Raw genomic sequence first — 26,172 nt, 5'->3', positions numbered from 1 at the left:
ATGACATACCCCTAAAAATTAATTACATAGGGGCCTCTAAGAAATATACCATGTTTCATATATATATTCATCTCTCAATTTAAATAGTCCACAAAAAGTTCTATGCACAATATACTCCAGAGGATTAATTTGAAATTGTCATTTCATTAGCAGTAATCCTTTACCACAATATTAATTTCTTTTTTCTTTTTTCTTTTTTCCTCTTTTTTTCTCCTTTTGTCTCCCCTCCTTTTCTTAGTGTTTTGAATATCGTTGCATGACTTGAGATGTTCCTTCTGGACCACAGATATATCCATCAGCTGCTCACTCATTTTCCATCAATTTATTATGAACACAGGTAAGTACTCTATAAATAGAACAACGCAAAAGAATAAAATTAAAAACATATTTGAAACCACACATTAAAATCTGGGAGGTTTTGACCACATATTATAATGCACAGCCCACATATTATATTGCACAGCCCACGTAGTACATTGCACAGCCTACATACTATTTTGCACAGCCCACGTAGTACATTGCACAGCCCACGTAGTACATTACACGGTCCATGTATCATATTGCACAGCCCACATAGTACATGTCACGAGAGACCTAGGTGTGAAAGAGCAAATAACCCGGACCCCTGCAATTTCCCTGAAAGCTAGGGAAACCCTGACTGACCCTCTACCCAGAGTTTACACTGATGGTGTGTATGTCTGGGGCTCCACCCTCGCCCTATCTCCTGTTTCAACCCTAGGCTGAAACCACCACCCAACCACCCAGTGAAGAGACCTCTAACCAGCTCCCACAGTAAGCACAGACAAGGATAACGGAAAATATACACCACGCCGCAGTCACTCAGGAATACACTATAAGTGCAAAGGGCAAAACAAATACAAATATGGGAAGGAGGAAATAAGACAAAGGGAAATACACCACCAGCAACGATACTCCAACTACTAGCTCACCACTCCAGACCGAGATAACAACGCACAAAACAGAAGCTATAATCGGCGACGCCCAATGTTCAGAGGAAATATTAAAAGGCAGTGGGCGTGGCCCAGCTTCCAATCCGAGCACCAGCTAAATTAACCCCGGACCAGCTAGATAAAATCTAGCCGACGCCACTGAGCACATAGTGGACAAAAGCGGAATTACCGCTGTCTGTCGAACGCCCTGGTATGAACAGCGTCCGACATGACAGTACATTACACAGCCCACATATTATATTGCACAGCCCACGTATTATATTGCACAGCCCACGCAGTACATTGCACAGCCCACACAGTACATTGCACAGCCCACGCAGTACATTGCACAGCCCACGAAGTACATTGCACAGCCCACGTAGTACATTACACAGCCCACGGATTATTTTGCACAGCCCACGTAGTATATTGCACAGTCCACGTATTATATTGCACAGCCCACGTATTATATTGCACAGCCCACATAGTATATTGCACAGCCCACATATTATATTGCACAGCCCACGTATTATATTGCACAGTCCACGCAGTATATAGCAATGTGGGCATCATATCCCTGCTAAAAAAAGAATTAAAATAAAAAATAGTTATATACTCACCTTCCGTTGGCCCCGGATCCAGATGAAGCAGTTACCAACGCTCCTCATGCGCTCCGGTCCCAAGAGTGCATTGCGGTCTCGTGAGATGATGATGTAGCGTTCTCGCGAGACCACTACGTCATCATCTCGTGAGACCGCAATGCATGGAGTGGTCACCGGAGCGTCGCGAGGAGGGAGAAAGGCCGGTTCTGGATCCGAGGGGCCGACGGACGGTGGGTATATAGCGATTTTTTATTTTTTTTATTATTATTATTATTTTTAACATTAGATCTTTTAACTATTGATGCCGCATAGACAGGGTTAATAGCAGCGGTAACAGAGTGCGTTACACCGCGGCATAACGCGGTCCGTTACCGCTGCCATTAACCCTGTGTGAGCGCTGACTGAAGGGGATTATGGAGCAGGCACTGACTGCGGGGAGGAAGGGGTGGCCATTTGCCGCCGGACTGTGCCCGTCGCTGATTGGTCGTGGCCGTTTTGCCGTGACCAATCAGTGACTTGGATTTCAATGACAGACAGAGGCCGCGACCAATGAATATCCGTGACAGACAGAAGTAGTGAGGTCTTGGAAGCATAACTTTTCCTTTTTGGCAGCATTGAGTAAACTGATTGTCAGATGGTTTTTCATCAATGAAATTCAGAGAGTCGCATTTAGAGCAAACTGCATTTATATTCCCACAGTAGTGTTCATGAACTGTACTTTCATTGTCTGTTACGTAATGTGCAAGTTGTTGAATATTGTCCTGGTCGTGCCTTAGTTGGTAGAGCATTCATTTTTAATGAATTTGGCGATCATGTTGTTCCTGTCGTACAACAGTTTGTTGTGGTGTCTCCGGTTGGCGACGGTGTCTGTGAGATTCGTATATTCATTTAAGACCCATTCTAAGATAGAAACACAGGGAGATGCCGCCAATACAGGGAGATGCAGGCACACACCCTACACAATGGCGGCACTTGACAGCAGTGGAGGACAATGATGATTCCAGAATTCGCGGCAGACTGTGCCCATCGCTGATTGGTCGAGGCTGGCTGGCCTCGACCAATCAGCAAGGCGGGATTTCGGAGACAGACAGACAATTAGACCCTTAGACAACACAATGGCGGAACTTGGCAGCAGTGGAGGACAATGCCCGTCACTGATTGGTCGAGGCCGACTGGGCCCTGACCTATCAGCGACGCGGGATTTCCAGGACAGACAGACAATTAAACCCTTAGACAATTATATATATAGATCCTTTATATACTACAATAGTTATGGAGTGGAGCCAGTAGATTGTGGTGTTGTCTGAGTGCATGCAGAGTTCGCAGAGCTGGGCTATATTGCAATGTGCAGGGTCTGTGAGGCAGCAGTGTGGACAGTGACAGGTGGTGAAATCTTTGCCTGCATTGTAAGCAGAGCTGCTGGGACACATCTACAGACCGACTGTACACTGGCATCATCATGTGGGGCCATTATACTGTATGCAGCATCATGTGGGGCCATTATACAATATGGAGCATCATGTGTGGCCATTATACAGTATTGAGCATCATGTGGGGCCATTAAGCAGTATGGAGCACTGTGTGGCCATTATACAGTATGTAGCATCATGTGTGGCCATTATACAGTATTGAGCATCATGTGGGGCCATTAAACAGTATGGAGCACTGTGTGGCCATTATACAGTATTGAGCATCATGTGGCACCATTATACAGTATGGACCACTGTGTGGTCATTATACAGTATTGATCATCATATGAGGCCATTATACAGTGTGGAGCACTGTGTGGCCATAATACAGTATGGATCATCATGTGTGGCCATTATACTGTACGCAGCACCACGTGGGGCAATTATACAGTATGCAGCATCATGTGGGGCCATTATACAATATGGAGCATCATGTGTGGCCAATATACAGTATTGAACATCATGTGGGCCATTATACAGTATGGAGTACTGTGTGGCCATTATACAGTATGGAGCATCATGTGTGGCCATTATACAGTATGGAGCATCATGTGTGGCCATTATACAGTTATGAGCATCATGTGGGGCCATTATACAGTATGGAGCACTGTGTGGCCATTATACAGTATGTAGCATCATGTGTGGCCATTATACAGTATGGAGCACTGTGTGGCCATTATACAGTATGAAGCATCATGTATGGCCATTATAATGTATGCAGCATCATGTGAGGCCATTAGACAGTATGGAGCACTGTGTGGCCATTATACAGTATTGAGCATCGTGTGTGGCCATTATACAGTATGGAGCACTGTGTGGCCTTTGTACAGTATTGAGCATCATGTGGAGCCATTATACAGTATGGAGCACTGTGTGGCCATTATACAGTATTGAGCATTGTGCATGGTCAATATACAGTATGGAGCACTGTGTGGCCATTATACAGTATGGAGCATCATGTGTTGCCATTATACTGTATGCAGCATTATGTGGGGCTATTATACAGTATGGAGCACTGTGTGACCATTATACAGTATTGAGCATCATGTCTGGCCATTATACAGTATGGAGCACTGTGAGGCCATTATACAATATTGAGGATCATGTGTGGTCATTATACAGTATGGAGTACTGTGTGACCTTTATACAGTATGTTGCACTGTGTGGCCATTATACAGTATGGAGAATCATGTGGGGCCATTATACTGTACGCAGCATCATGTGGGCCATTATACATAATGGAGCACTGTGTGACCATTATACGGTATTGAGCATCATGTGTGGCCATTATACAGTATGGAGCACTGTGTGGCCATTATACAGTAATGAGGATCACGTGTGGTCATTATACAGAATGGAGCACTATGTGACCATTATACAGTATGTTGCACTGTGTGGCCATTATACAGTATGGAGCATCATGTGTGGCTATTATATAGTATGGAGCACTGTGTGGCCATTATACAGGTTTGAGCATCATGTGTGGCCATTATACAGTATGGAGCACTGTGTGGCCATATTTTTTTCTGTTTATAATTATTGTTTATGAAACATTGTGACCAGCAGTGCTAAATGGGTGTGGTTTGGGCATGGATATGGGTGTGACTAGTTGTGAAATGGGTGTGGTCAGGGCTGTGTCCTAAAATTTGCCACGGCGCGATGCGAGCACCGCTACCTTTGTCGCTCTTTGCCTTCTTCAAAAGTTGGGAGGTATGCATGCACAGGTAGGAAAGTGATGCTCTGCAGATACATGCACGCTTAGGGAAGTGATGCTCTGCAGATACATGCACAGGTAGGGAAGTGATGCTCTGCAGAAACATGCACACTTAGGGAAGTGATGCTCTGCAGATACATGCACAGGTAGGGAAGTGATGCTCTGCAGATATATGCACAAGTAGAGAAGTGATGTTCTATAGATATATGCACATGTAGTGAAGTGATGCTCTGCAGGTACATGCACAGGTAGGGAATTGATGTTTTGCAGACTTTGCAGATACATGCACAGGTAGGGAAGTGATGCTTTGCTGACTTTGCAGATACATGCACAGGTAGGGAAGTGATGCTCTGCAGATATATGAACAGGTAGGGAAGTGATGCTCTGCAGATACATGCACAGGCAGGGAAACGATGCTTTGCAGACTTTGCAGATACATGCACAGGTAGGGAATTGATGCTTTACAGACTTTGCAGATACATGAACAGGTAGGGAAGTGATGCTCTGCAGCTACATGCACAGGTAGGGAAGTGATGCTCTGCAGATACATGCAGTGGTAGGGAAGTGATGCTCTGCAGATACATGCACATTTAGGGAAGTGATGCTCTGTAGATACATGGACAAGTAGAGAAGCAATGCTCTGCACCCTGCATGTCCCTGTGTGCAGTGAGTAGTGCAATGCTTTGCAGAAGCTGTCCACACATACCCCCACTCCCCTGACGACCCCTCACGCTGTGGGTGCAGGACCTGCCATGTCGAGAGGTGAGAGGTCCTGGCCACTCTCATCCCTCCCTATTAGGCTGGCTCTTTCCCAGGGACACAATGATATCCCAGGGTCGAGCTCTCTGGTTACAGTATAGAGCTCAGGTTGTGTACTTACTGACTGAGCGGGCTCATGAATGCGCACCTTCCACCTTCTAAGCCTGCCCCACCCTGCCCTGATGCACCAATCAGCATCAGGCCAATTGCAGCCAGGCAGTCAATCAAAGCACTGAGCTGCACAGCCATTGGCTGTGCAGCTCCCAGAGACTGCCTCTCCCCTGACACGCCCACTACACAACCTTGCGGGCCCGCACTCAGTTTGCTGTGCATGGCCATTAGGTTGCCGGCCCTGAACAGCTGATGGGGGAGCAGCCCGGGGGCATTTGCCTCACTGCCACCTGGCCCAGCCCACCGCTAACATGACTCCTGCAGTATGTCATGAAGGGGTTAACGTGCGTCACTCTCAATACTAGCCCTGTCACCGTTGTATTCTCTTTTAGCACCTTTGAATATTATTCTGGCCCTAACGGATAGGGTTCACCGATATTTCCTGCTAGGTCACAAGTCCTAAATATGTGAGTGCCAAAACTGTACAAAAAAAGACATAGACCACACATCCAAATATTCATAAGTTGATTTAATTCTGCTAGGCATAGATTTACAAAACTAAACATGAGGTTCTTAGTTTAACATTCTGATCAGACTTTATGAAGCCCACTACCATGTCACAGTGAACCTCTCAGTGGGTCCCTAGACTAAAAGGTGCAGCATGGTGTTCAAACCATCATCGCAGCGATGATACACCAGCAGGGCGGGCGACCTGGTGCCTCACAGCACCCATGCTGCGAGGGTGAGTCCGCATGACTTCAGGTCACAACATCCCACAAGCACAACACCACAGCAACAATAGCCGCCACACAGCACAAACACCAGTGATTAATTGTAAAAAAATCACATTCTACAAGCTCTCAGACTGTGGACTGACAGTAAAAATAGGAGGAACTCCTCAGTCTCCTGCCAATTTAAAAACACCTACACTTTTGGCCTAAATATGTGAGTCAGTTTGTATACAGCCCGCTCCTCGCACTGGCCATCTTTCTTCCATTATACATGGCCCCTGCTCACACCCTGTACCATATGTCTTAACTGGAAGTAACGTGTTGGTTCACTCAGGGTCTTCTTTTAGGAATGACAGGTGTTTTTCTCTGGCCGGTGATCAACATCTGACTTTTATCGCTTGATCTGCGAAGTCGGTCTTCAATGTTTTACCTAAAAACTCAGTCTTCGGTGCTTGAACTACATAGTCGAGACGTCCCCAGGATCAGAATGCTCTAAGGTACAATGAGCACAATATCTTCCACGAGCCCGTCCTTTTGCCCTGACTTGTGCTTCGCCTTCCTGGCCTTTTATATTTAGCAACAGTGCCACAGATGTCACTTGACCCGATGTTCCCTTCAAATTATTTCCTCTAGGGAACACACTCTCCGTCCTTCAGTTCCTGCCTATCCAGTGCAACCAGCAGATGGCGGCATTTACTTGCAGGTGCTGTGCAATGTTGACTGAATGCAGCTTCCATTTGCCACCCCTTTACTACTGAATACAGATTTGATAGCATTTTGATTGCATTGAGATTGAAAGGTCAGTCCAGGGGAAGAAGCACATTTCTCTGATAAGATATATTGCATTTTCATTTGTACTATTGATTAACAAAAGTAAAATTAAAATGACGGTTACTCTTTGAATACTGTGCAATTTATGTTCTAGCAACATTCAAGTATATAATGCCACCTAGACTGATATACAACCAGCTCAACATTTTGTGTGCCACTTTTAAATCTTCTTTAATCATCTTTTTTTTAACACAACACAAATGTACCCCAATTTACTTCTTTGTAAGGAAATATGCTTATAAGCAGCCATGTGTTCAGTGACTATACGAAATAATCCCTCCTCACAATGCAATGTATATTCTGTGTTATAAAGATCCATAGAGGCTCAGATACACTGCTACATATTATTCACTAACTTCTTTATTAACTTTATTCAAGGTGTTTAATGTAAAAGTTCTCATAGAAACCAAGGCAATAAACGTTTAAAATGTGGCCCTGATGATAATAATAATAATCTTTATTTTTATATAGCGCTCACAATCTAAATTCCCTATCAGTATGTCTTTGGAATGTGGGAGGAAACCGGAGAACCCGGAGAAAACCCACGCAAACACGGAGAGAACATACAAACTCTTTGCAGATGTTGTCCTTGGTGGGGTTTGAACCCAGTACTCCAGCGCTGCAAGGCTGCTGTGCTAACCACTGCGCCACCGTGCTGCCCGTATGATGATGATGACAAGGGGCATTTGACTCACGAAGAGTCAACCTTCAGCAGTCAGGAAAGGAAAACCCCCAGTGGAGGAAATCTCTCTATCAAACCTGGCTGAAGGACTGCCTTTCACTTAGGCTTTGGGTGTTTTCATTGATGAGAACAGAGACCGAGCCCGGAATCTGCCTCGTTCTGCAGTAGGAAACTCACTTATTCAGTGAGTGCATCTAGCTGCTGAGTGGTGGAGAACAGAGACCAAGTCTGGAATCTGCCTCGTTCTGCAGTAGGAAACTCACTTATTCAGTGAGTGCATCTAGCTGCTGAGTGGTGGAGAACAGAGACCAAGTCTGGAATCTGCCTCGTTCTGCAGTAGGAAACTCACTTATTCAGTGAGTGCATCTAGCTGCTGAGTGGTGGAGAACAGAGACCAAGTCTGGAATCTGCCTCGTTCTGCAGTAGGAAACTCACTTATTCAGTGACTGCATCTAGCTGCTGAGTGGTGGAGAACAGAGACCAAGTCTGGAATCTGCCTCGTTCTGCAGTAGGAAACTCACTTATTCAGTGAGTGCATCTAGCTGCTGAGTGGTGGAGAACAGAGACCAAGTCTGGAATCTGCCTCGTTCTGCAGTAGGAAACTCACTTATTCAGTGAGTGCATCTAGCTGCTGAATGTCCAGTAATGTCATATATCCAATGGTGGAGAACAGAGACCGAGCCTGGAATCTGCCTCGTTCTGCAGTAGGAAACTCACTGGTTTTGTGAGTGCGTCTAGCTGCTGAATGTCCTGTAATGCCGTATCCAGTGGTGGAGAACAGAGACCAAGTCTGGAATCTGCCTCGTTCTGCAGTAGGAAACTCACTTATTCAGTGAGTGCATCTAGCTGCTTGCTGCTGAATGTCCAGTAATGTCATATGATCCAATGGTGGAGAACAGAGACCGAGAGCGGAATCTGCCTCGTTCTGCAGTAGGAAACTCACTTATTCAGTGAGTGCATCTAGCTGCTGAATGTCCAATAATGTCATATCCGGTGGTGTAGAATGTCCAGTAGTGTCATATCCGGTGGTGTAGAATGTCCAGTAGTGTCATATCCAGTGGTGGAGAACAGAGACCGAGAGCGGAATCTGCCTCGTTCTGCAGTAGGAAACTCACTTATTCAGTGAGTGCATCTAGCTGCTGAGTGGTGGAGAACAGAGACCAAGTCTGGAATCTGCCTCGTTCTGCAGTAGGAAACTCACTTATTCAGTGAGTGCATCTAGCTGCTGAGTGGTGGAGAACAGAGACCAAGTCTGGAATCTGCCTCGTTCTGCAGTAGGAAACTCACTTATTCAGTGAGTGCATCTAGCTGCTGAGTGGTGGAGAACAGAGACCAAGTCTGGAATCTGCCTCGTTCTGCAGTAGGAAACTCACTTATTCAGTGAGTGCATCTACCTGCTGAGTGGTGGAGAACAGAGACCAAGTCTGGAATCTGCCTCATTCTGCAGTAGGAAACTCACTTATTCAGTGAGTGCATCTAGCTGCTGAGTGGTGGAGAACAGAGACCAAGTCTGGAATCTGCCTCGTTCTGCAGTAGGAAACTCACTTATTCAGTGAGTGCATCTAGCTGCTGAGTGGTGGAGAACAGAGACCAAGTCTGGAATCTGCCTCGTTCTGCAGTAGGAAACTCACTTATTCAGTGAGTGCATCTAGCTGCTGAGTGGTGGAGAACAGAGACCAAGTCTGGAATCTGCCTCGTTCTGCAGTAGGAAACTCACTTATTCAGTGAGTGCATCTAGCTGCTGAGTGGTGGAGAACAGAGACCAAGTCTGGAATCTGCCTCATTCTGCAGTAGGAAACTCACTTATTCAGTGAGTGCATCTAGCTGCTGAATGTCCAGTAATGTCATATATCCAATGGTGGAGAACAGAGACCGAGCCTGGAATCTGCCTCGTTCTGCAGTAGGAAACTCACTGGTTTTGTGAGTGCGTCTAGCTGCTGAATGTCCTGTAATGCCGTATCCAGTGGTGGAGAACAGAGACCAAGTCTGGAATCTGCCTCGTTCTGCAGTAGGAAACTCACTTATTCAGTGAGTGCATCTAGCTGCTTGCTGCTGAATGTCCAGTAATGTCATATGATCCAATGGTGGAGAACAGAGACCGAGAGCGGAATCTGCCTCGTTCTGCAGTAGGAAACTCACTTATTCAGTGAGTGCATCTAGCTGCTGAATGTCCAATAATGTCATATCCGGTGGTGTAGAATGTCCAGTAGTGTCATATCCGGTGGTGTAGAATGTCCAGTAGTGTCATATCCAGTGGTGGAGAACAGAGACCGAGCCCGGAATCTGCCTCTCTTTGCTGATGTAAAGTTGTCTCCAGCTGGATCCCATGTTCTTTGTGGGTTCACAGCGAGACAGCGCCCTGCCTCACCTGCAAAATAAATGTCACAACATTAGCAAAACAGTAAAGATGACTATATTGATATGGAGACAGATTTTAATGAGCAAGACAGCTGGAAAAGTGTATATGTCATACATCATTTGCAGATTATATTGCTTGTGGAGAACAACAAGTTGGCATATGGAGACTTAAAGGCCATGCAATGCTTCCCAGGGAATCTGAATAAGTAAGAAGAAGAAACCTAAACCCTTAAACCCCATGTCATACGTCGCTCACGCAGGAAAATCAGATCTCCTGCTTTACACTGATGAGAAGCAAACACCCCGAAACACATATCTGCAATGGGAATTTCTGCTTTGGCTTCTTTTCCTAAGTTATGTGGCAAGGTTTTTTAAAGAGTCGATATTGACTTTTAAGATTGCTACTTGGAATAGGTGGCACTGGTGTTCATGTCCTCTGCCTCTCTGAAGCGGCTTCTTACATTATATTACAGCACTAGTCTTTACACGCCATGAACTGATCCTAGCCTTACAGGCCATCCTCTGACAGATTGACTACTAGATTATTGATTAGTCTCTTATTGAAAGGAAATGGAGTTTAGAAACATTAACAGAACCAGTATGGAAACTCCCCTCTGGGTCAGTCTGTCACTGTTACTTTGCTTACTGTAAGTGATAGCTGTAATTTGTGTATAACCCCTTCTCATGTACAGCACCACGGAATCAATGGTGCTATATAAATAATAATAATATGTTGCTGGTACCAGCTAGACTCCATACAAAGACCAGTTTTGGCTCCCAGTCTGAAGCTTTAGCTTGCACAAATAAAAATATCGCTATCAACATTTAGGTCTCGAGTGATCAATTTCTAATTAGTTATCCCACTGCATGTAAATGCTAGAACATAACATACTGCATATCATTAAACATATATTTAAGTCTTAAGAACTTACTGTCGGTTTTGGCTGAGGCGGGCTTTAAATTCCACGAAGCAATGTTCACATGTTGTTCTTAAAACAGGCCGAGGAGGTGGAATATGTTTTTCGTCCTCTTGATGTTCTGTAAAATACAATGTTAGTGAGACTAGTTGGTCATGAAAAGAACATTGATTCTACTCTACAGCCATCCTGGGATTGGAGACCCCCAGCATACTAGGAAATGACTTAAGGGGAAACTGTCACCATGAAAACACAGTTCTATCTGCAGACATCATATACTAGATCTGGGGGATGAGTAGATTGATATATAATGTAGTTGTGTGAGAAAACATTCAGTATTACCTGTGTTTTAATAATTGATTCCTTTGCTTTTTCTTGGATTTTTGGACCAGTTGGCGGTACTATCACTAACTGACACATTTCTTTGTACAAGTATGTATACAGAGGTAGCTGTCAACCATGGATAGGACTGCCCACTGGACCACAAATCCCAGAAAGAGCAGAAGTTTAAATGATTAACTCCTACATGACCTATGACATATATATATCATAGTTTGTGCTCTGCATTACATGCAGGCTACTATTCTGAACCCTCATGTTTTTAGGCACATGAGAGCTGATCTGATCAGCTGTCCTGTGCCCCTAACAGCCGTGAGTGTAATCACGATCCACCCATAGCTGTTAACCTGTTAAATGCTGCTGTCAATCTTTAAAATGGCGGCATTTATCATGGTCACGGGAGATACGCATCACTAATCTCGCCCATCGTTGTGCCCGTCACATAAATACGAGGTGCCAATGGGATAGCATGACAACCCGGGGTCTGCAAGAGACCCCTGTGGTTGTCATTGCTGATCTGCTATGAGCACCGTCCTAAGCCCAGCGCTCATAGTAAATGATCATTTCTGCTACAGGCAGCAGGGCTGAAGCGAACGGATGACTGCAGCTTCAAGTCTCCTAAATAGAGTATTGAAACAAGTAAAAAGTAGAAAAAAAATGTTTTAAAAATATGAAGAGAATTAAAAACATTAAAATTCAAATCACCCTCTTTTGCCCCATTCAAAATAAAGTGATAAAACAAAAAAATAAAATACACACATATTTGGTATCAACGCATTCAGAAACGCCCGAGCTATCAAAATATAAAAATAATTAATCTGATCAGTAAACGGCGTAATGAGAAAAAAAATAAAAATTTCAGAATTAAGTTTCTTTGGTCGCCGCAGCATTGCAACATTGCAATAACGGCAATCAAAAGATCGTATCTGCACCAATATGGCATCAATAAAAACTCGCCAACTCGTCAGCTCGGCGCGCAAAAAATAAGCCCTCACCCGGCCCAAGATCCTAAAAATTGGAGACGTTACTGGTCTAGGAAAATGGTGACATTGGTTTTTTCTTTTTTTTTTTTTTTACAAACTGTAGATTTTTTTTTCACCACTTACTGTAAATAAAAAAGAACCTAGACATATTTGGTGTAAGAGAACTCATAATGAGCTGGAGAGCCATAATGGCAGGTCAGTTTTAGCATTTAGTGAACATAGTAAAAAAAGACACATTTGTGGAATTGCACTTTTTTTTGCAATTTCACCGAACTTTTAATTTTTGTCCTGTTTTACAGTACACAATATGGTGTCCTTTTGTTGTTGATCAAAAGAACAATTCGTCCCACACAAAAAAATCCCTCAGATGACCACATTGACTAAAAAATAAAAAAAATTACAGCTCTGGGTAGAAGGGGAGATAAAACAGAAACCCAAAAACAGAAAGCCCCAATGTCTTAAACGGATTAAAAAATGTTTTTTTTCTGAATCTTTCCTCACAAAACTATAAATCAATCTACTCCGCTTCCTCTCCTGTATTTTCTTGGTGACAGGTTCTCTTCAAAGGGAACCTGTCACCCCCAAAGCTAAGCCCACGGGCATCAGGGGCTTATCTACAGCATTCTGTAATGCTGTAGATAAATAAGCCCCGATGTAACCTAAAAGATGAGAAAAAGAGGTTATATTATACTCACCTGGGCGGGTGCCGATCTGATGGGCGTCGTGGTCCAGTCAGGGGCCTCCCATCTTCATAGGATGACGTCCTCTTCTTGTCTTCACGCTGCGGCTCCGGTGCAGGAGTACTTTGTCTGCCCTGTTGAGGGCAGAGCAAAGTACTGCAGTGCGCAGGTGCCGGGAAAGATCAGACAGGCCCAGCGCCTGCGCACTGCAGTACTTTGCTCTGCCCTCAACAGGGCAGACAAAGTACGCCTGCGCCGGAGCCGCAGCGTGAAGACCAGAAGAGGACGTCATCTGATGAAGATAGGAGGCTCCGGACCGTGACGCCCATTGGACCGGACCGGGACCGCCCCAGGGTGAGTATAATATAACCTTTTTTTCTCATCTTTTATGTGTAGAGTAGGAGAAATTCTTAAAGATAAACTAACAGTTCTCCGAGAGCCAGAATTTTCGCTGGTTGGTAGGTGATCAAATACTTATTTCATGCAATAAAATGCAAATCAATGATATAAAAATCATAAACTAAATCCAGAAAATCACATTGTAAGATTCTGTCTCTCACAGTTGAAGTGTACCTATGATAATAATTACAGACCTCTCCATTCTTTGTAGGTGGGAAAACTTGCAAAATTGTCATTGCATCAAATACTTATATTCCCCACTGTAAGTCAGATAAATATATAAAATAAACATCATATAAATGTTATAACCTCTAATTGGTACAGTGATGTATAAAAAAGATGGACCAAACCAGTAGAGTTACCTCTGTGTCTATTGTTTATTCACTGACATTTTCCTTTAAGAGGCTTTTTTTATAAGGGCGTTTTTCCATTAAATTTATGTCATAAAAATCCTGAGTACTTACTGTCAGAGTTGATGATCGCGTTCTGATATGCCGTGTATTTGGCGACTATATCTCTAACCCGACCGGGAGGGAGTTTGATGTTTTTGAGCTTGTCCCTTTTTTCAGCCAAGGGTCCGCGAGGAGCTTTATGATTTCCTGTAACAGAAACCACAGAAATCAGTATTTTGATAATAAACACTTCTCTATGTTTCCCATAGAGTATTAGCTCTACGTCTACGGATCTTTTACCGACAAGATTCTTTAAGAGACGATTTTTACAAGGTTGTTTTTCTTTTCATTGTGTTTCTAATATATTTTCAGAAGGGGAGAAAAAACAGAAACACAAAAAGAGAAAACCTCAATGTCGTGACGGGATTAAAAAATGGGTTTTACTGAATCTTTCCTCACAGAACTATATCTCAGTCTACTCCGCTTCCTCTGCTCTATAATATGGAACCTGCATTTTAAACTGTATTTTCTTGATGACTGGTTCTCTGTAAAGAAGACTATTCACCACAAATGTTTCTTGTTGAACTGGACACATGATGTAATATTGGCAGTAAAGTGGAATAAAACTTTTTTTTTAAATTTGCCTCAGTTAAGTAGAATTTAATAATTAAAATACTTGTCGTTACTAAGGTAACTTTTGTGAAATCAGAGTGGGAATTGCCAGAGAGTTTTCACAGGAGGTGTACTTCTTTTCCCTCTATGACACTGGCCACATCTAGAATATGGGATCCAGTTTGGGACTGCACATTTAAAAAAAGGAAATTCAGATATTAGAATCAGTTCAAAAGTGGGAAACTAGATTATTACATGGGATGGAAGGCCTCTCATATGATGAGAGGTGGAAAAGTTGGGCTTCTTACATGAGATCTCATTAACTTATATAAATATATGTGTCGTCAATACAAAGGGTTAGTACATTACTTATTCCTTGCAAGGACCATATTTGGGACTAAGAGGTACACATTACTGATGGAAAAAAGACGATAACTGTAGCTAATTAGGAAAGTGTTCTTTACAGTTAGAGCAGTCAGACTTTGGAATGCCGACTACAAGAGGTAGTAATTGCAGACACTATAACAGCTTTTCAAAAAGATCTGGATGACTTCCTCAATACACATAACGTGGGTTATAGTTAATTTAGTGACAGAATACACAATTGGTGGAGAAAGGTTGAACTTGATGGACCTAAGTCTTTTTCAACCTATGAAAAAAAAAGCATAAGCAACAAGCAACACATCAGAAAAAGAACACAGCCCCACAATAGCTTAGAGCTGGTTTCTCAATGTGTGAGATGTGAGGATACAGCCCTAATCTCCTGGTCTAACCTTCTGCATGAGTCAGTGTGGAGGCGGAGACAGCACAACTGAGTTTATCTGTGTCACATTACAGACCCTTCTATCAGCTTTCATCCTTCTTTGATAGCACAGTCACCATCTCTGCTGTCCTGCCTCTTCCCCACACTGTCTGTCCAGAGATGCATCAGTCATCACTAGTGTTGAGCATTCCGATGCTGCAAGTATCGGGTATCGGCCGATACTTGCTGTATCGGAATTTCCGATACCGAGATCCGATATTTTTGTGATATCGGATATCGGTATCGAAACAACATTAATGTAAAAATGTGTAAAAGACAGAATTAAAATAAAAAATATCGCTATACTCACCTCTCCGACGCAGCCGGGACCTCAGCGCAGGAACCGGCAGCGTTGTTTGTTTAAAATTCCCGCTTTTACTTAGTTACGTGAAGTCCCGGCTTGTGATTGGTCAGGGCGGGCATGTTGCCGGGACTCGGACCAATCACAGCAAGCCGTGACGAAATTACGTCACGGCTTGCTGTGATTGGTCCGCGTCCCAGGAACATGGCCGCCATTAACCAATCACAAGCCGTGACGTCACGGGAGGCTGGACACGCGCTTATTTTAAAAAGCGCGCGTGTCCAGCCTCCAGTGACGTCACGGCTTGTGATTGGTCACGGCGCCATATTGCCGGGATGCGGACCAATCACAGCAAGCCGTGACGAAATTACGTCACGGCTTGCTGTGATTGGTCCGCATCCCGGCAACATGGCCGCCATTAACCAATCACAAGCCGTGACGTCACTGGAGGCTGGACACGCGCTTATTTTAAAAAGCGCGCGTGTCCAGCCTCCAGTGACGTCACGGCTTGTGATTGGTCACGGCGCCATATTGCCGGGATGCGGACCAATCACAGCAAGCCGTGACGTAATTTCGTCACGGCTTGCTGTGATTGGTCCGAGTCCCGGCAACATGGCCGCCATTAACCAATCACAAGCCGTGACGTCACTGGAGGCTGGACACGCGCTTATTTTAAAAAGCGCGCGTGTCCAGCCTCCAGTGACGTCACGGCTTGTGATTGGTCACGGCGCCATATTGCCGGGATGCGGACCAATCACAGCAAGCCGTGACGTAATTTCGTCACGGCTTGCTGTGATTGGTCCGAGTCCCGGCAACATGCCCGCCCTGACCAATCACAAGCCGGGATTTCACGTAACTAAGTAAAAGCGGGAATTTTAAACAAACAACGCTGCCGGTTCCCTCGCTGAGGTCCCGGCTTCGTCGGAGAGGTGAGTATAGCGATATTTTTTATTTTAATTCTTTATTTTACACATTTATATGGTTCCCAGGGCCTGAAGGAGAGTTTCCTCTCCTTCAGACCCTGGGAACCATCAGGAATACCGTCCGATACATGAGTCCCATTGACTTGTATTGGTATCGGGTATCGGTATCGGATTGGATCCGATATTTTGCCGGTATCGGCCGATACTTTCCGATACCGATACTTTCAAGTATCGGACGGTATCGCTCAACACTAGTCATCACACTAATGTGTAATGCAAAAATAAAAAAATAACATAATCATTGTATTTCACTCTGCAGTCACTATTACATCATGTGACCAGTTCAACCAGAAAACTTTGGTGAAAAGTCCTCTTTAAACTGCAAATCAATAGCATATTGTTATAAAGTGTTTATTTTATGCAAGCAAAAAAAAGTTAGAATAACAGCTGTTTTGGGTTTTGGGTGGGTGATGTCAGCAATCTTTTCTATCAGGGTCAAGGCAAAATTAACTTACTGTCAGGGGCGGTGACAGCGTCCTCATCTGGGCCCATATTGACTACTTCATCAATGGCATCAGGCACAGGGATCATGGTGCTGTTGAGGATTTCTCTCTTTTCCACCATGGGTCCTTGTGGAGCGATATCAGTCACAATTTTTGTTTGTTCCTCATGCTTTCCTGTAAAGTAGAATATTGAAATTAGTATTAAAATCTTCCCAAACAAAAGGTTCCAAATGTTTATTGAAAAAAAATGTAAACATTGGCTCAGTGGTTAGCACTACAGCCTTGCAGCAATGAGGTTCTTGGTTAAAATCCCACCAAGGACAACGTTTGGAAGGAGTTTGTGTGGGTTTCCTCTGGGTTCTTCCACACTCCAAAGACATACTGATGGGGAATCTTGATTGTAAGCCACAATGGGGACAGTGATGACATTGTAAGTAAATTGGTAATACTGAGAACTTACTGACAGAGGAAATGGCCACATCCTTATCTGTTTCAATATTGATGACAACATCAACTGGACCGGGAGTAGAGATGTTGGCGTTCTCAAGGACATCTCTCTCTTTGACCATTGGTCCATCCTCATGTTTTCCTGTTAAAGAGATCAAAGAAATAATAATTTTTTAAAATAAAATTTTCTCCATGTTTTTTTATTACATCTACTGTTAGTGCTTATCTTTGACAAGATACTTTAACAGTTTCACAACTGCCCACTGTAGATAAACGTTGGCGCTCGCTGGGCTCTGTGCAGCGCCGACGTTTGTAATGACATAGTCGGTGGTCCCGCTGCACTCATGACCCCAAGGGTCCTGCAAGCACTGTAATTCCAGTGCAGAGCGATAGCTCTGACAGGTGTCATCATTCCTGTGAAACACCTGAAGGGTTGATAAACTTTTTGAATTTGGTTTTGAGCCCTTTGAGGAGTGCAGTTTTTAGAATAGTGTCACTTTTGGGTATCTTTTGTATTAAAATCTCCTCAAAGTAACTTCAAATGTGAAGTGGTCCCTAAAAAAATTGTTTTTGCAAATTTAGTTGGAAAAATGAGAAATCGCTGATCAATTATAAACCCCTTTAACTTCCTAAGAAAAAAATTATATTTCAAAAATTGTGCTGATGATAGACATGTGGGAAATGTTATTTATTAACTATTTTGTGTGACAACACTCTGGTTTAAGGACTTAAAAATTAAAAAATTAAAAATTGCAACATTTTCAGAATTTTCCTTCACATTTCCGATATTTTCAGACATAAACGCAATTTATATTGAACACATTTTACCACTATAATGGAGTACAATGTGTAATGAAAAAACTGAATCAGTGGGATCCGTTGAAGCGTTCAAGAGTTATTATCACATAAAATTACACTGGTCAGTGTAATGCTACATACAGTGGGGAAAATAAGTATTTGACACACTGCCAATTCTGCAAGTTTACCCATCTGCAAAGAATGGAGAGTTCTATAATTTTTATTGTAAGTACACTTCAACTATGAGAGATAGAATCTTAAAAAAATCCAGAAAATCACATTGTATGATTTTTGCATAATTTATTTGCATTTTATTATATGAAATAACTATTTGATACATTAGAAAAACAGAACTTAATATTTGGTACAGAAACCTTTCTTTGCAATTACAGGGTCATATGTAGTAGTTCTTTCCCAAGTTTGCACACACTGCAGCAGGGATGTTGGCCCACTCCTCCATACTGATCTTCTCCAGATCGGTCAAGTTTATCAATGGTGGAGAGGTTGGGGAGTGATTAATTGAGTGTGTGGACAGGTGTCTTTTATTCAGATAACAAGTTCAAACAGGTGCAATTAATACATGTAATGAGTGTAGAGTAGGAGAAATTCTTAAAGAAAAACTAGCAGTTCTCCGAGAGCCAGAATTCTCACTGGTTGGTAGCTGATCAAATACTTATTTTATGCAATAAAATGAAAATCAATGATGTAAAAATCATAAACTAAATCCAGAAAATCACATTGTAAGATTCTGTCTCTCACAGGAAGGAAGGGCAAGAGCAAAGGAACAAAGTATTTTATCTATATATGCCACAATTTTGAGTCAAAGAGTCAGAACCTGAACAATAGGACGACCCTTGATATCTGCATAATCCTCAACAATGAGTCTACTGACTCCTTTAACCACTTAGTAAGCAACTCTGGAGATGCAGTTCTGGGTGATGGATTAAAATTAACCCTGAGACCTCTGGGCACCACTCTGTTTTTTATGTAATTTTCCAGTGCCTTTATTTCCCACCAGGATTTAATATGTTCTTTATAATCAATATATAAATCACCAAAGAGAGACTTAAGGGACCGATTGGTATTAACAGATCATAAATAGTTTGCATAAATGGGTGGGTGATGTCAGCAATATTTTCTATCAGGGTTAAGACAAAATTAACTTACTGTCAGGGGCGGTGACCTCGTCCTCATCTGGGCCCATATTGATTACCACATCAGCGGCATCAGTCATAGGGATCATGGTGCTGTTGAGGATTTCTCTCTCTTCTACCATGGGTCTATGAGGAGCGATATCAGTCACAGTTTTTGTTTGTTCCTCATGCTTTCCTGTAGAATATTGAAATTAGTATTAAAATCTTCCCAAAGAAAAGCTTCATATGTTTATTGAAAAAAAATTGAAACATTGGCTCAGTGGTTAGCACTACAGCCTTGCAGCACTGAGGTCCTTGGTTAAAATCCCACCAAGGACAACATTTGCAAGAAGTTTGTGTGGGTTTCCTCCGGGTTCTTCCCACACTCCAAAGACATACTAATAGGGAATCTTGATTGTAAGCCACAATGGGGACAGCGATGGCATTGTAAGTAAATTGGTAATACTGTTTTCATTAAGCTTTTTTATATTAAAAATATGTAATAAAAGCCCTGAGAACTTACTGTCAGAGGAAATGGCCACATCCTTATCTGTTTCAATATTGATGACAACATCAACTGGACCGGGAGTAGAGATGTTGGCGTTCTCAGGGACATCTCTCTCTTTGACCATTGGTCCATCCTCATGTTTTCCTGAAAAAGAGATCAAAGAAATCATAATTTTTTTAAATAAAATTTTCTCCATGTTTTTTATTACATCTACTGTTAGTGCTTATCTTTGACAAGATACTTTAACAGTTTCACAACTGTCCACTGTAGATAAACGTTGGCGCTCGCTGGGCTCTGTGCAGCGCCGACGTTTGTAATGACATAGTCGGTGGTCCCGCAGCACTCATGACCCCCAGGGTCCTGCAAGCACTGTAATTCCAGTGCAGAGCGATAGCTCTGACAGGTGTCATCATTCCTGTGAAACATCTGAAGGCTTGATAAACTTTTTGAATTTGGTTTTGAGCACTTTGAGGGGTGCAGTTTTTAGAATTTTGTCACTTTTGGGTATTTTCTGCATTAAAATCTCCTCAAAGTAACTTCAAATGTGATGTGGTCCCTAAAAAAATTGTTTTTGCAAATTTAGTTGGAAAAATGAGAAATCGCTGATCAACTTTTAACCCCTTTATGTTTCAAAAATTGTGCTGATGATAGACATGTGGGAAATGTTATTTATTAACTATTTTGTGTGACAACACTCTGGTTTAAGAACTTAAAAATAAAAAAAAAATTCTGAATTTTCTTCACATTTAGCATATTTTCAGACATAAATGCAATTTATATTGAACACATTTTACCACTATAATGGAGTACAATGTGTAATGAAAAAACTGAATCAGTGGGATCCGTTGAAGCGTTCAAGAGTTATTATCACATAAAATTACACTGGTCAGAATGAAAAAATTGGCCTGGTCATGATGGCGAAAAAAGGCTCTGGCGCAAAAGGGTTAAGAGACCATTTCTAAAAAGATGTTCTTCTATTAATTACATAACAAATGTCCCCAGAGTAAGTCATCAACGTCATAAAGCTGTTACCAAGTTATAAAAAAGGAAAACAATAACTATTGGCATATAGATTTTATAGTCTTGTCCAGGGTTAGAAAAATATAATTGGTTTGTTTGAAATGTAAGACCACCCCTGTGTACAGGTTGTGCCTGGTATTGTAGCTCCGCTCCAGTGCAGGGAATGGTACGGAGCTGCAATACCATGAACAAGCTGAAGAGTTTGAAAGCATAGGGGTTTTTTTGTTCTTTTTATGGCAGCCCTGTTATTCTTATCCTGGAGAACTGCTTTAGTGTCAGATTGGTTAGGCTGTACTTACCAAGAGGTTTATCAGTAGTCACTCTGTAGTAGTCTTCATCAGATTCATCCTTTCCCTTGGATTTATCCTTTTTCAGATATCTTTAATAGTAAAATATAAGGAATATATTGTGAATTACAGAGTAATGTATCTATTCTGCAGAATGAAATAAAGACTCTTATGTTTTTCATTTTGTCTCTTACATTCTGTAGAAACATTGGCAATAAGTAAGATTTTGGTATTTATCAACCATATTTCATGTACATGAAAGTTCAATATGTGTGGATCATACTGGAGTGTAAGGTAATGTGAAGATTAGCCATGAGTGGATTTATTTGAGTGGAATTGAATTTTGCTCATATTTACAAAACACAGATTTTTTGTAATTTACTCCACGCGAATAAAGCAAAGTGGAAGCTAGCTGCAGCCACCAGCTTGCGGAACAGTAGAGCGCTGGCAAAAAGTTTAGCTCTCCTCTCTGACCGACTTCTGTTGCTTTATTCTCGATGGCCAGGTTTCCACACTACCATTGTACTGCGCCTCTGGCCAAGTGTTCCCTTTGGATTGGAACTTTGGCTACGAGTGGGCCCTGAAAGGTCTTTGCTCATGTAAGCCCCAACCAAGAGCCAACACTGGGCCGGAGTTGCAGGCAGAGAGCATTGGGGGCTTCCGGAGAGGGGCTTGGTGATGTATGAACTTTATTTTCTTCTTACATCCTCCATTTATTATGATCTGGGACTGGGGAGACCCCAGAGCATAATAGGGAACAATCAATTTATGAAGAATAATTTTGCTGTAAATCGAATCTCTAAATAAAACCTGCATGATTTGGCAGAATTTTGTCAGAGCCTCTCATCTGTAATAAAGATGTAATTTTATTTTACAGACTCCCATGTACAACATAAATCATCCTTTACAATACTCACCTACATATGCTGTAACAGATGACACCAGTTAATAGTCCAAGGAGGAATATGCTGATGGAAACGGCAATATAAATGATGTATTTATTATTCCAAGAGATCTTTGTAGGAACAATACCATCCACTGAAAAAGAAGAAAGAATATGTATATTATATATATTCAATAACTTGTCTGTAATACACTATGCCATTATTATCAAAGGGAATCTGTCACCAGGCTTTTGCCATGTTATCTGAGATAGCCATAATGTAGAAGCATAGACCTTTATTATACCGATGTGTCAATTACTGGACTGTTTCAATAGAATCACTGTTTTACCAGCAATTGATTATCACTACAGGACAACTGGTCTTGCGCCTCCTAGTCCAGCCAGGCTCCAGCACTGATTAGCCGCTTTCTGTCAATATACAATGTAAACACAAAGCTGTGGCGGGGTTATACACAGCTCAAAACCTGAGCGCTGCTCAGTCTGCAGCAGAGAAATCTGTGACTGTATTATATATTCTATTGGACTGTAGGACCCGGCAAGACGATTAAAAATATGGGACTTTAGTTTTGCAAAATTATGTCTCAGGGACGATGCCATATTAATATATAATAGATATAATGGACAATATAGAGATCTATCCAGTTGCTTAGGTAGAGGCCGATGTGTCTCGGTGAAAAATTTTGACCTGGGTCCCCACCTGCATATTTGTCAATTTGTCAGATGTATGGTCCCTTGTAGCATTCCAGATCCTGTTAAGACATATGTGTTTGCCCCCTCATGTAAAATGTCCCCATCCTGTAATAAAGTCCCCAATTCTTCATATAATAATAGCACCCATCCTGGCCCCTTGCCATAATAATGTCCCCATCCTAACCCATTCCTGTAATAATGTTCTCCATCCTGGACCTCATTCAGTAATAATATCCATCATCTTGATATAACGTCTATATCCTTGGCCTCTTCCTGGTATAATGTCCTTTCAACCTGGGCCCTTTCCTGGTATAATGTCTACCTTTCCTGGTATAATGTCCCCAATACTTTGCCTCTTCCTGGTATAATGTCCTCCATCCTGGGCCTTTCCTGGTATAATGCCCCCATTCTCTGCTCCTTCCAGTTATATATATCCCCATCGTGGTATATTTTTCCAGTAATAATATCCCTGTCCTACAGCTCTTCGCTAACAAAAGTAAAAAAATGAAATGATTCTATTCAAATTCCCCCACTCCTACTGCTTGTGACATCTTCTCCCATAGCCGGAGCAGAAGCCGCCAGCTGACTTTAGCGCGCCAGTGACGGGAAGCGCATGACATCACTAGCATGCGCCACTCGGTGAATATTTGTGCCGCAGTGAATTTCAGCTCAGTGTATGTCTGCAGGGCCCAACTACCCAGGCCTGGTCGCACTCACTGTGACCTCGATCGTTAGGCCCGGATCTATCTTTCTATATCCAGACATGTAAACGTCTCAAAAGGGCCTGTGTGTCTAGAGGAAAAGAAGGTGAAAAGACATCTGGAGGCTTTTCCCTAAATAGATAATATTACTAGATATCTGCTCTAGATTACTGGAGAAGAGGGATTGATCCAGGAGTGGAGTCTAATTGCAGCATTTATTAGGAAGGAACATTGGCTACAGAACATCGGGTTTACTTCAGATTAGCACTGACAGATAATAGATAACCGATCCACGTAACTATGTGACTTACATCCACAATCCTCAGGTCCTTTGCACTGTTCCGTGCGGAGAAAACACTTGTCCTGTCCGTTTTGGCAGCCTCTGGTTTTATAGACCACCCTGGTCCCGATGCCTGAAAAGAATGAGACATCAATTAGTTGTAGGAAAACACTGTAGGAACTTTTCTCAATGTATCAGTGTAATTCTCGGTAGTCTTCTAGTGGAGGAGAACATCAGATGTCTACAGCTACTAATATATACATTGTTCACTGCACCTAATTTACTTCTCCAGACCTAGGACCATTTCTTATAAGTAACTCTAGGACTGCACAGATCACAATTATAGGAAATCCCAACATGTTGGACAAATTGGTCCCCGTTAGTCATAAAACTGTATTATTTCCCTTGTGGTAATGATGAAATCACACGACTGACGATCACAGACACAAGTGACTCCATTATTCCTTACAGGAAGATCTACATTTACTTTACAATTAGTTTGAGAGCCTAGAATAGGGAATACATGATGGGAGGGGGTAACACATGAAGACCATGAAATGTATCATGTGACTTATTAACAATCTCAGCCACTCAATAAAAGTGATATAAGAGCAAATATTCGGTATCTCTAATGAAGCGGAGTCTGACCCCCATCATATTACACTGGGTCCTATTAGTGATTGTCAGTAGGTTCTGGTGCCAGATGTGAAATGTTGTATGTGAAGGCTATATCTTAATTGTGAGCTACTTACCGCATGTTTTTGAGCACGGACCAAAGATCAGGTGATTAGTGTTGCCTAGAAATGAAAAATAGACATTAAAGAATATCTCTGCTGACAAAATCAGAAGTGACATGTATTTCCTATACCTCCCTTCTATTATATGTAGAAGTTATTGTATCTAGCCCGCATTATTACACCTCTATGTCTTATCTATATATTATTTGATTAAACGCTTATATGAATCCTGGCCATGTAATTAGCATTAGTTCCTTCATGACCTTTGACGTACATGTACGTCAAAGGTCGTGTCCTTGTCTTTAATATCATTCGCATATCAAGCCTGCATGTCTCCCGGCAGTTAATGGCTGATTCATGTGATTTTAACAGTTGCGGGTGGAGTAGAGCTCCACCGATGGGTGTTAACCTGTTTAATGCCGCTATGAATCTCTGACATTTGCATTTAACACGTGCCGTGGGGGGGTCATATCAGAAGCTGATCGGCGTACCCGTGACATGTTGGGGGGGTGACGATGGGTTGCCATGACAGCTGAGGATCTGCTGAAGATGCCATGCTTGTTGTGCGGATCCTCTTGTGAAAGTCAGCCTGTAGCTGGCGTTCATAAGAGAACGTGGCTTTAGCTATACATAGCGGTGTTTATCCACAGTTATATATAGCACAATCAACCAGACAATCACAGCTTCAAGTCCCTAAAGAGGACTATTGAGTACAGTAAAAATACAGTAAAAACTGAAAAAAGGTCATTCAAAATTAAACACTTTAAAAAATAATTCTAAATACACTTTTGTTATCGCTGCATTTGTCAATGGAGATCTCAATGTGACATTATGATGTGCGGAACACGAGGAGCGGAACACGAGTGATGTCACAATGGGTCAGATAACTGCAACCACTAAACATGGAGCAGCTCCATCAATCTATATATGATTAATATAATATTAATATATAAGGACCAAGCCGCGTGAGAGGGTATTATGAATGTATGGGGGCCGCATAGAGAGACATTATTCATGTGTTAGGGCACAGGGAGACATTACTACTACTGGGCCACATAGAGTGGCAATATTAACTCATGATGAACACATGGGGGACAGGTTTACCAGATGAGTGCCACATAGGGGCCAATATTAATGTATGGGGGCAGCATAGAGGGACATTATTACTATATGGGGGCCAGATAAGGGGACAATATTAGTATATATGGGTCACATAGGAGGAAATTATTAAAAATTAAAATCGCCAAAATAAAATTTTTGGCAGCCGCAACATTGCAATAAAAGGCGATCAAAACATTAAATCGACCCCAAAATGGTATCAGTAAAAATGTCAACTCAGGGCACAAAAAATAAGCCTTCACCCAGCCTAATGGTGTTTACCCCATAATATGTGAATATTTGGAAAAGTACTTACCTGCTGGGATTGTCTGCTTTGGCCAGGAATCATGGCGGCGGATGTTGATAGGCGCCATATGGTTTGGCCAGGAATCATGGCGGCGGATGTTGACAGGCGCGCCTTCCACAGATGCTAATAGCACACTCACGATTAAAAGAAATCGAAAGAGCATTTTAGCCTGAAGAAATATCGCTTAATGTGTAATACACAGTG

General features: G+C 42.3%; 2 protein-coding genes across 3 annotated transcripts; both read right to left on the bottom strand.

Annotated features, from left to right (window-relative positions):
* On the bottom strand, positions 1 to 17,226 carry LOC143809129 (uncharacterized). 2 transcript variants are annotated; one of them, XM_077292281.1, is made up of 4 exons: positions 17,071 to 17,226; positions 13,990 to 14,124; positions 11,140 to 11,245; positions 1 to 346 (listed from the first exon to the last, which is right to left on the bottom strand). In XM_077292281.1, the coding sequence occupies exons 1-4, from the start codon at positions 17,177 to 17,179 to the stop codon at positions 304 to 306; spliced, it is 393 nt and encodes a 130-aa protein (XP_077148396.1). In that variant the 5' UTR covers positions 17,180 to 17,226; the 3' UTR covers positions 1 to 303. The 2 variants fall into 2 exon arrangements, with proteins under 2 accessions (XP_077148396.1, XP_077148397.1); XM_077292282.1 differs by lacking the exon at positions 1 to 346 and adding an exon at positions 9,547 to 10,217.
* LOC143803662 (uncharacterized) lies at positions 17,203 to 26,172 on the bottom strand. The gene is made up of 9 exons (XM_077281444.1): positions 25,978 to 26,172; positions 24,579 to 24,623; positions 23,858 to 23,959; positions 22,169 to 22,289; positions 21,264 to 21,343; positions 19,960 to 20,088; positions 19,471 to 19,632; positions 17,508 to 17,647; positions 17,203 to 17,232 (listed from the first exon to the last, which is right to left on the bottom strand). The coding sequence occupies exons 1-9, from the start codon at positions 26,129 to 26,131 to the stop codon at positions 17,203 to 17,205; spliced, it is 963 nt and encodes a 320-aa protein (XP_077137559.1). The 5' UTR covers positions 26,132 to 26,172.

Source organism: Ranitomeya variabilis, chromosome 2, assembly GCF_051348905.1.
Source record: "Ranitomeya variabilis isolate aRanVar5 chromosome 2, aRanVar5.hap1, whole genome shotgun sequence".
NCBI lineage: Eukaryota > Metazoa > Chordata > Amphibia > Anura > Dendrobatidae > Ranitomeya > Ranitomeya variabilis.
Note: the sequence above shows the minus strand (reverse complement) of the source record. Positions and strands in the feature narration are given on the sequence as shown.